Below are 11,085 nucleotides of genomic sequence, written 5' to 3'. Positions count from 1 at the left end.
TTTCCCTTTAAGAACTGTTCCTTTAGCTTGACTGGTGGCCTCCTGTGATAATTAGTATGTCTGCGCTTCATTAATTAGATCTGAATAGCACAAGTCTGTTTGCTAGGTTATTATCATTAAGGGAAGATTAGGGCTTCTACAGATCTGATAAGCAAATCTGCTGAAGAAAATGGATGGAAAGAGTCAGATACAAAGAAACATCAATGAAGGATAAGTCCTGCTAACAGGTAGTCCCCCCCCACCATCTGGAGGACCACTCCAACATCCTCAAGGTTCCCAATAACATTTTTTCTGACCTTTAGATAAGGGCCTCTCTCTGCTTGGCAACTTATTTCTGATGGTCCCTTGGATGTTACTCAAGGCAAAAATCACTGCACTGTACTTATGTTTGATTTACTGTATGTGTGGGGGAGGGGAAGGGAGGGAGGAGAGGAAATAAAACCTCCAACCAGATTTTTCCTTCCCAGAGGAAAGCCATTTCTGTCCCTCCTGCAAGTTTATACTCATGCTGGCTGGATCGTTCATTCATTTGGGGTTAAAGAAAGAGTGAGGGCAGAGAAAGCATTCAGAACAGAACTATCTTTTCTTCTGCTTCAATCCACTCCACTGGCTAGCATGGCCAGCAGTTAAGTTTTGCTTCATTTTCTAAAAATATATATATACTGTTGATTTTCAATCAGTCTCCCCCAAACCTAACCATTCTACAGCCCTGTGATATCACCACTTATTTAGATTCATCCAGCCCCTTTGCTTTGCTATTACCGTATTTTCTCACATATAGACATACACTCAAATAAAAAACGCACCCTATTTTTGGAAGGCACCAAGGTAAATCTTACCAAGGAGTACAGGTAAGTACCAGAGACCTGGGATCTCTGGGGCTGGGGGATGCATGCCAGAGCCCAGTCTGGCATGGTGACACTGGGGTTACATAGTGTAGTGGGGCCTGACTCAGCATAATGTGTTGGGGCTGCGCGCTGGCTCCAACCCTGCACACTGGCTCCAGGGCCATGCCCTGAGTTCGGAACAGTGCATTGGTTCTGGAACCATGTGCTAGGTCTGGGACCTGGGGTGCTGTGTTCAGCTGCAATCCCAATCTGGCATACAGTTGGGAAGGGGCTCCCCAAGAATCTGGAAATTTGGTAGCAGGGGTGAGGTCGGGAGGGAGGAAGCAGTAGCAACATTAAATTCCAGTGGCTCCCAGAGCCACAGCAAGTAATGCTGCTACCACTCCAAATTTCCAGACCTATGGGGAGCCCTTTTCCTCACATATAATGCTTATCCCAAATTTCCCCAAGTAGTTTTGGAGAAACTGTGTGGGTTATGTGTGAAAAAAATCATGTTTTTTTCCATTCTACATTCAGGCCCAGCAAGAAGGCAAATCCAATTTACATCCTAGAGAGTGTCCAGATGAGTGGGAGCATGTGTTTCCCCGGGCACAAGTAGCAGCGGCACACCTTGTGCCACTGCTACTTGTCTCTGGGGAATGCTGGTGCCACACACACTCTGGTATGCAGGTTACACCAGATGGGGTAGGGGAGGCTGGGACCAACAACTGTGCTGGCTCCAGCAGTCTTACCTGGAGTCCTGGGGGCCTTCACGAGCTCCAACTGCTGCAATCCTGCAGCAGAGAACCTGGCCGGCAGCAAAAGCATGGCTTCAGCCAGCCAGGCTCTGGTTTTGGGTGGCATGTGCTGGCACCACGTGAGCCATCCCGCTTTTTTTCCACCATGGGTTTTTATGACCCTGGGTCAACCCCCACCACCAATGCTGCAAAGTAGCAGTGCGGGGAATGCCTGCTTGCGCAGTGTGTGGTGCCGCAGATGGGTCTATGGGGCAACATACCACATGTCTGTGCTCAACTGGATGCGCCCCTGGAGTCTGTCACAATCAAAACGACAATGAACAACATTGCATGCTTTAATGCAGGGGTGGGCAATTATTTTGGGAGGAGGACCGCTTACTGAGTTTTGACAAGCCATTGAGGGCCACATGACAGGCAGTCGGGGCAGATAAATATTAATTTTCTAATTTTTTTTTAGGGGCTCCACAGGATGGATAGAATGGCCTCGCAGGCCACAACCGGCCCGCATTTTGCCCACCCCTGCCTTAATGTTACATTTGGTATGCATAGGGTCTGCTGACTGCCTCAAGTTAGAACGCATCTAAGAACTGATGGAGCTGTTGAGGTAGCGTAGTTAAAACATGGGGTACAATTGTAGGGTTTCTGATAAGCTAAAAGCAAATGTTTGTGGTAGAAATAACTTGTTCATTATTTGTCCAATTGAATGAACCAGATCATTTTACATTGGGCCCAATGTTTATGTTTTATAAAACCTCTGATCAAGAAAAGTGTTTCTGCTCTCATAAAAGTTCTTCTTCTATGCCTGAAACCCAAACATTACAACAATAAAAATCCAGACCCAAAATTGACTACAAACAGAAGTGGAAGTTGTGATTTCATTGATTTTCATTCTCTAAAGGAACAGAAATGCATAAACAAACAGGTTAGCTAGTGGCTAGAAAATGAGATTTTTAAATTGATATTTACAGCAATAAGCTAAGGTGTTCCTAGATAAAATAGCTAAACGTGTTTACCTGGTTATTATCCAAGATATACCAATAGACAGTGACCTTTAAAACTTGAAGATTTACAAAAATCTGTAAGTACTCTGTTAATGCCTTGCATTTAATTTAGTTTAGACCAGTGATTCTTAACCAGGGTGACACCCGGAGATCCTTTCAAACATGCCTCAGGTTGCCATGCAATGTCAGTAGTGTTAGGCATGCAGACTTGATTCACAAGATAAAACCACACGGTGCCTGTAGACGTGCTGGGAGGCTGCTCCAACGTGCTATAATTACAATTACAGTGCATTGGCGGAGTGTGGTAATTACGGTGCTACAGCAGCCTCCAGTGTCTTGTGTATCAGTGTCCCCATGCTTCAAAATGGCAGCAGGGGTGCTTGAACTAAACCTTCTTGAACAAGTTAGTTCAAGCGCCCCCACGACCATTTTGAAGTGTAGGGATGCTGATACATGAGACGCTGTGGCGCTTTAATTAGTGGCTCTTGGAGCTGCTTTAATTAGAGCACCCTTCCCCCCACCCACCCTTGGAGCATGTGTAAAAGTGCTCATAGATTTCAAATAGGAACCCAGTGTTAAAAACATTCTCCCCTGTTGTGATCCTTCTGAGTTGTTTGTAACAAAAACTGCGCTGTTATTTTTCTGTAGTCAAAAACCTAGTGAAAACAAAGCTGGAATTTTCTGAGGGGGACTTTGAGTTTATCAAGGGGTGCCTTGCGTATAGAAAAGTTAAGAATTGCTGGTTGAAATGATCAAATCAGACTGATCAGTTTCACTTCCCTGATTGTCACTTGGCTTCTAACACACTGCTGGGTAAGAACTACAACAAGACGTTATTGGGAAAAAGTACGTTTAAAAGAATTCTAGAGCAGTTCCACAATGTCCTCAGAAGTCAGGTGCCACACACGCAGCCTGTGCCATACAGCCCATATGGGGAATACCGAACACAGTTCCACAGGGGCTTCCCCAGACTCCTGGAGGAGTGTGAGGGCAGAGCAGGCCACTAAATCTGCTGCCATGCTACCAGCTACTCCCACCCAACTCTTGTGGAAGGACAGCATTGCCTGCACCATGCCCAGCTGCCCAGGCCTTGGTGAAGGGAACAAGACAGCCCTGTTGTGAAAATCTTAAGGACCTTCAGAGACTCCAGAAAGTACGTGAATCCAGATTACATTTCATCATTCCCATGTGTAGAGCTTACTCTTCACCTACTCCTACTGATATCCAGGGAATACTCTCCAGCCGTCTCTTACCTTTTCCATAATCAGATCATAGAGCAGTGTCACAACTCGCACATAGAGCGCCTCCATGCCTTTTTCTTTGAAGAGATTTCTAAGTACTTGAAGGCCACCAAGCTTGAGGAACTGCTGCTGGGCATAGGGGAAGTGTCGCAGCATCGAAGACAAAGCAAATAGAGCCTGACAAACACAAGAGTGAATCAGTCCCTGAGTCCAGTCACAGCTGCCATTTTCTTGCTCAGTAATCTGCATGCTGAAGAGCCCTAATGTTCTGGCTTCATTTTCTTTTGCGAACTATCACAAAAGGCGGCTGATTGAGGTTACATAATATGGGTGTGATTTAAATGCCCGTCAACAATCTCAATGACTTCTAATCAGGAGAGAAAAACATGACCATCTATGTTCATGCCTTGCTGCTCGGCAAACACTGGCCCACGTTAATTTCAGCCTCTCCAAGGGACTGAGGTTTACATTTGCTCCCCAACTCCCTGAAACTCTTGCTATAAAACATTTGTTTTCAAGGAGTTCAAAGGCTTAGTGCTTGAACCTGCAAGATGCTGATCCCCTGACATTTCCCCTGAATACAGTGGTCATGCCAGGTGCTCAGCCATCCTCACCATCACAACTATGAAGCCCTCAAAGCAACAAAGGCCACTCCAATGACATTCTCTCCAATGCCAAGGAAGTACAGGATATCACTGAGGCCTACACTATACTGTACATGGGAATCTGACCTAGCGTGCAGGGTGTGGTGTTGTTTGGAATCTGCACAAATGCCTTTGTAAGGACCAGAATTTCTTAACTGGGATGCACAGTTGTTGTGTGATTAAACAGGCCAGGGGAATCAGAACTTTACCACTAGCTTGTATATAGTCCATGACACACCACTGTGCATCACACATCTCAGCTTGCTGGGATCCTATGACCCCAGCTGACTTCCTGCCCTGCGGGCGGGGGGCTGGACTCGATGATCTTTCCAAGGTCCCTTCCAGCCCTAATGTCTATGAAATCTACGAAATCAGGTTCCTGATCTGTGACACAAGGGGCGTGTGTAGATGAAATGGGGGGGCCTAAATTGAAGTGGTGGGTTTTACAAAACACTGCTACAATTTAGGGCTGATTAAACCCCTGTGTCGTGCACACACCCTGCTTACCTACCTGCTTTTCCAGCGGGGAGGGGAGGGGAGAGGAGGGGAGGGCGAGTTGCCGGTGGGTGGAGTGGTCTGTGGGTTGGGGGCGGGGGGAAGCTGGTGCTTCTCTCCACAGCAGCTGCAGCCCCCCCACCCCCCAGGCAGCACCCACCCACAGGTACCCAGCTCAGGCAGTCCCAGGGGGCACTGCAGCTATGGAGGTAAGCACTGGGCCCCCACACAGCTCAGGTAGGCAGGCAGGATCCAGGCGGGGTGGGGAAAAAAAAGATCAGGCTTGCCGCTTTTCTTGAGTGGAGCTGCTTTTCTGGGCTGCTGTCAGGTTGCCTGCAGGGCTTCCTGCAGATCTGCACAGAGCCCAGTGCTTTGCTCCGTGGCTGTAGGGGCAGCAAACTAAAACTCCTCAAAGCAGTTTTAGTTTGCTGCACTCCAAGTCATTTAAGGCGCATTATGCCACTGAATTTCCTACAGCAGCTGGAATTAATATGCAATACGCTGCTAAGGTGTTCAAACATCGACACCATTAAAGCAGTGCAAAAGCATTTAGCCCACTTTAAAGTGTTGTGTACACATGCCTCTCGTTTCATCTACACACGCCCAAGGACAACAACACCAGCCTTTCCACAGGGTACTTGTGAGGCTGAATCCGTCTTTAAAAACTCCAAGGCCCCTGGGTGAGAAGAGGAATGGAAATGCTGAGGATTCACATCCTTTACATCACACATTGAGCAGAGCAGCCTCAGAGTGTTTGGTGCAGATACAGACAGATGTTGCCTCCCTTTCCTCAGCGGCAGTTTCAATCAACTATCCTGGGAGATAAACAAATGTGGCCCTCAATACGACAGTGCACCACACAGGCATTTGGCGAACACAAGAGCTCTTGTGTACTACATCTGGGAGTCCTCCTGCTGTGCCATGGATGGGCCCAAATAAGTAGGCAGGCATCCTCTGGGCCTGGAACACATGCCCAGTACTAATTTGGGTGGAAGCAGATGCCAATGAAAGCACTTTGAATCCTTCTTTGGGACTGATCTGCAGCCCAGCAAAATTTTACTTGGATTTGATTTAGTTCCTGCTCATACTAAACCTATCTGTGATATTTATATAGCAACAAAACTGCTGCGGTACTGAAGTGCTTGAACGCAACAACACAAGAGGGGCAGGGTTTCAATGCAAGGCAGGCTCTGCTCTCACTGAGTTTGTATTTGGGGATTTTCTGTCTGGAATGTCTTTAGAGACAGGCAGTTTGTAATTTGTTAACATAACTCAAATAAAATCAGTGGGTTATTTATTAAATGAACATAAGAGGACACTTATTCATCACATAAACCAAACCCAAAGCCAAGATAGTTTCCTCACACTTGTCCCCTTTGAAGGATCTGCACTCTGGATTTTGAGCGCAGATGCCCAGAAAAAGCCTTTCCTAAGAAGTCTAACCCAGCTGTAACAAAGATGACTGAGAATCGCATGGGATTGTCAGTGCTGTTTGGCACCAGAACTGTGTCCCTCTTTGGACAGCTGAGCTCTGAACTGAGCATTTCCCCAGCCCTCCAGGACCTTTTGTGAGGTGTCAAATCAAACTCACTCACCTCTCACTTGTTACACTCCTGTAAATATTGTGGGCAGGGATGGATTGAACACAGTGCCCAGAACAGAGCTCCTAACCTACCTGGGATCTTTGGCCAGTGCCTTAACACACCTAGACAACTGCAACAACATATGGCTCTGGCCTGAATGTCAGTGCCTTCATGCACACAAATGGCAAAGCTGAGTACAGAGGCAGGCAGTGCCACATTATTGATTTCTACACTCTCCTTCTATTTCCAAGCCTGGTTCCTAGAGGAGCTAAGAAAGATGCTCAGACTGCAGTGATGCCCCTCAGGCCAGACTGCTGCTGCTGAAAAGAGAACTATTACTGAGATTACTCATCTCAGAGCCTGCCAGCAATCTGAACTACCTCCTTGGCAAGCACAGGTGGGACATACTTGTGCTCTCCATGGGCAGATCTGAATAGGGAGTGAGATTTTTCCAAACCAGTTTGTTCTTATTTTACCTTCTCTTGTTGCCTCCAGGAATCTAGTGAATACTCCTGTCTGTTCTCTGTTACAGGCCAAGGGAAGGTGCGTGGAATGCCTCCCCCTGTCCCCAGTGTGGCTGGAGGGGAAATAAGACTCTACTACCTGCGCCACATTTTAATTCTGATGGGAGGAAAAGCCTCCCTGTCACACATTAGTGGGAATGCATTAGAGCTCAGGATGAATCTCCACACCAGTCTAGAGTCCCATTGCCACCCAAGACCTCTCACTTCTTCAGAGAAGGACCTCAAGGATGGCCATCTAGCACAGTGCATTTTACATTTTTAAAGAGTTTACCATGGATGCTTATTTAGCCTGGAAGGTGGAGTTGTGGGGAAGGGAGAGAGGGGGATTAAAGGAGAGGCACTCATGATGAGTCTGGGGACAGAGGAAATCTTATTCTGTCTGGATACAAGAGATCACCTAATACTGTGCCAGGCTGGAAAGTCTCTCTGGAGCCCTGTCCATGGCATGCTAGTAAGTTTAGAAGAGCAGCAGCCTTCTGTTTGTTCCTGGTGGGGCTGCAACGCTGCCAGAAATGACTCATCTCAGAGTCTTTAAAAAATGCTTTTGAATTGGGACACGCTGCTCTGACAAGCACAGATTTTCAAGTACTCCCTTAGTTACCCCAGGTACCCCACCAAGGCTTTTATCTTCAGCCCCATAGCACAAACTGACACAGACTGAGCCAACCACATGCATGGTGCCATTGTCAAGATGAAATATGAAAAGGAAGTACAGTTTCTCTGAGTGTGCTTGCCCTATGGAGGGGCTGAGCAGACAGGAGGCATCTTAGAGTAAGTAACTGGCTTCCTTAGCATTTCTTCTGCTCTTGGTGACACTGCCATCCCACAGGGCTTTTCCCACAGACTAAAGGCAGGGGGCGGTTTCATGGGAGCCACTTGTTAAAAAATTGGCAGTACATCACCGATTACATAAATGGCAGGTACATGCAGAATGAATCAGAGCAGCTATTTCACTCCCTGTATGAAATTCTGTTGCATCAGAGCAGCTATTTCACTCCCTGTATGAAAGTATGTTGAAAGAGGTCTGTGTTAATGTTGGGGTGGGTTTTAAAAGAAGCTGGATAATTTTATGACCATCAACAACACCCATTGCTGTGTAAGTTAAAATAAGAGAAAGCAGCTGAATCCCCCACCCTAATGTATAGCCTTGCACATTTGGTCAGGGGCATGATGAGAGTTTTTTCCTTCCTCCAAGGCATCAGACTAGATAAAACAATTATCTTCTTCAAAACATCACCTCCTGTATTTGGTAGTCTGTGATCTTCCTGCCTGCCCTGGGATTGGCCAGTCAATCCATAACATACCACACTCCCTGCCTGAGTCCATTATCTCTGCTGTCTGATCTCAGTTTTCCCTTTAAGTAGAACAAGGCCCACTGCTACTATGAGATTATGCAAATGCAGGCCAGGTAGTGGCACTGCACACCAAAAGGAAAGTTCTCCCCTTATTACAGAACTGTGGCTCATGAACAGTTACAAAGATTACCATGCATGGATAGGCAAAACCCACTGGGCCAAAGTCAACTGAAGTGGAAGCGAGTGCAAGTCGTGCTGCTTTTAGCCCAATGCATGTAGCCCAACTTCACTTCTCTGATGGTTCCTAGTTATCAATCACCAAATCTTCATGAAGACAACCTCAAATCACATTGCTGTCTATTTAGTCTAATGCAAGAGTGACTTTCCACACAGGTGTCATCGTGGGAAAAGGTTACTAGGTATAGGTTTGTGAACTTACCTTCTTCTTCACAGCCAAGGGTTGTTCTGTAGCTAAAATAACCAGCAGCTTTTGTAAAGCACCACCCTCAATTGCTTCAATCTGAACTTTGGGATTGCTGCAGGAAAAAGCAAAACACATATTGTGAGAAGAATGAGATGAAAGGGGAAGTCCTGTACTTTGTTGCTACTTAGTTTCTAAACAAGCTTTTTAATGGTTAGGAAGTAAGTTTCAAAATCTATTGCAAGACATGAATGAATGTAAACTAAATAGTCTAAAACTTCTCCCTTAACTTCTGTCAAAATCTAATTTACGTCTAAGAAGGTGACACCTGCTGGTGAAAACTGGTATTGTTCCAGGTGCCCTGTATATAATAACTCCTGGCCCAGACGTTTCTAGCTGCAGTGGAGGAAGTACTTGGCAATTGTCAAAGGGCTGTTCAAACAGGTTAGGGTCACCTGAATTTGAGCTATGTATTTCAAGACCTTCATGTCAAGCAGGAAATGCTGTTGCTCTTTCCCAGCTGGACTGAAAGCTCCCCTCAAATGTGCACATGCCCAATTGATTGGTAGGACACCGGCAGCATTGCCATAGGGCCCCGGGGCTGTAAGCCTTTGAGGCCACCTCAGGGACTACAGGAAGTAGGGCTTGTGATGGAGGTAATGCAGTAGCCAACTGTACAGAATCGGATCCTAGTTTGAAAGCAATGATATTCCCAAAGTCAAATTCTAGGTGGCCAAAACAGACATGAAAACCCTCTTGCAGCAATGCAAGAGAGAATTACCAGCACATTTAGAAACAAACTGCTGTCTCTCTTCATTTTGGTGTCATGGCTTCTGTGAATTACTTTAATTAACAACTAATTAAAGTTGAGTTACTTAATTAGGCAACTAGCACACAATCGGGCATAAGACAAAACAATAAATAGCACCTCTCCTGTGCAGTTTCCCTTGCTTCTCCCTGGGCCTTGCAGAGGCAGCGCACTTTCTAAAGGAAGGCAGTTCCCAAACACAGATGGGCCACGCCAGGGAGTCCCTTCCTTCCTTCACTTAGCTGCCATTTACTAATGGGAGTGGAGGTGCCTCATGCCCGAAGCGGTGGGCTGGTGCGTCTTGCTTTGCCACCAAACCCCATATGTCTGAATCTCAATAAAGTCTTCAGCTCTGCCCAGAACCATGGGTAAATGCTTGGCATTTGCATCTGTACTGTGGCAGCTGTGCTGCTATTGGTGCTCAACCCAGCTACATTTAAGCCAGCTCAGGTGTGTTTGTGTGAACTACCATCACACCTTTGACTGCATTGCAGACAGGCCCTCAGGCATGGGTTTATCCTGTATGTAGATTTGTTAGGACTGCTTCTCACCCTTTAGGTTTCTCTCTGACTAATGTGAGAGAAAGAAAGGGAACATTACTCTACCAGGTTCAACCCAGGACAAATACTACAATTCTTTTCCTCCTCTTAAGGAGGCAAAGGCAGAGTGCAGGGCATGGGGTCAGATTTAATGCGAGGTAAGGGACATCCGACTCCTCAGCCTGCTGTAAAGTGGGGTCAGCATCCAAGTCAGTATCAACCAACTGGCGTGGTGGAGGGGGCATCTCATAACCTTTACAGGGAAGGGAACATGGCTTTGTAACTTAGCTGTGCCAGCTACACAACTCTGGCTTCATCAGGAACCATAACACATTCCTCATTTGATGCCACACAACTGGCAGATAGGTGCTGAAAAGATCAGCGTAGCCAGACAATCTGAAGTGCTGGCAACACTACACAAAAGGGGCATGCTAGGCTTTCTATACTAAGTCTCCTAAGTGTACTAGTGTCTCATTAATAAGCAGCTTTCAGCCACCACAGGTGTTAACTCAGCAAAGATCTCTCCCATTGCATCTCTTGTGTTTCATTCACACCAATTGCTCCATTAATCCTTTTCACTTTAAAACCACATCTATTCCTTAACGCCCTTTTATTTACGTTCTCACTTTGCACCTCTCTTGTTCCTCAGTTTCTATTAACACACTGATTTATTTAAACACTTATCCACCATTCCACACTCTGTACTGTGCCATCAGTCTTTCAGCTCACCTGGAGAAGGGACCTTTTCTCTCCAATGCTTGCAAATGACCAGTTATGACAGTCTCACCCCCACACACAAATCTCACTTAAAGGATTACAAGTGGCTAAAAGCATCCTTCTACCTGTAAAGTCCCAGCTCTGGACCCACAATACCCTGCTGCTTGCAGGGTCTTGGACCTAGCTAGTCTTAAACACAGAACTCCAAGCACTGGCAATCAGAAAGGGTCTT

The 11,085-nt window shown here is 46.3% G+C and overlaps 1 protein-coding gene across 8 annotated transcripts in view; it reads right to left on the bottom strand.

Annotated features, from left to right (window-relative positions):
• SIL1 (SIL1 nucleotide exchange factor) overlaps nt 1-11,085 on the bottom strand; it is a 335,801-nt gene that overhangs the window by 3,070 nt on the left and 321,646 nt on the right. For all 8 annotated transcript variants that reach the window (XM_025206016.1, XM_025206046.1, XM_025206021.1 and 5 more), the window contains 2 exons: nt 8,808-8,904; nt 3,840-4,004 (listed from right to left, as the gene is read on the bottom strand). In XM_025206016.1, the coding sequence (XP_025061801.1) occupies nt 3,840-4,004; nt 8,808-8,904 (262 nt within the window). The remainder of the gene's footprint in view (nt 1-3,839; nt 4,005-8,807; nt 8,905-11,085) is intronic.

This window comes from Alligator sinensis, unplaced genomic scaffold, assembly GCF_000455745.1.
Source record: "Alligator sinensis unplaced genomic scaffold, ASM45574v1 scaffold156_1, whole genome shotgun sequence".
Classification (NCBI taxonomy): domain Eukaryota; kingdom Metazoa; phylum Chordata; order Crocodylia; family Alligatoridae; genus Alligator; species Alligator sinensis.
The sequence above is the reverse complement of the archived record's forward strand: the minus strand, read 5'-3'. Positions and strand labels throughout refer to the sequence as shown.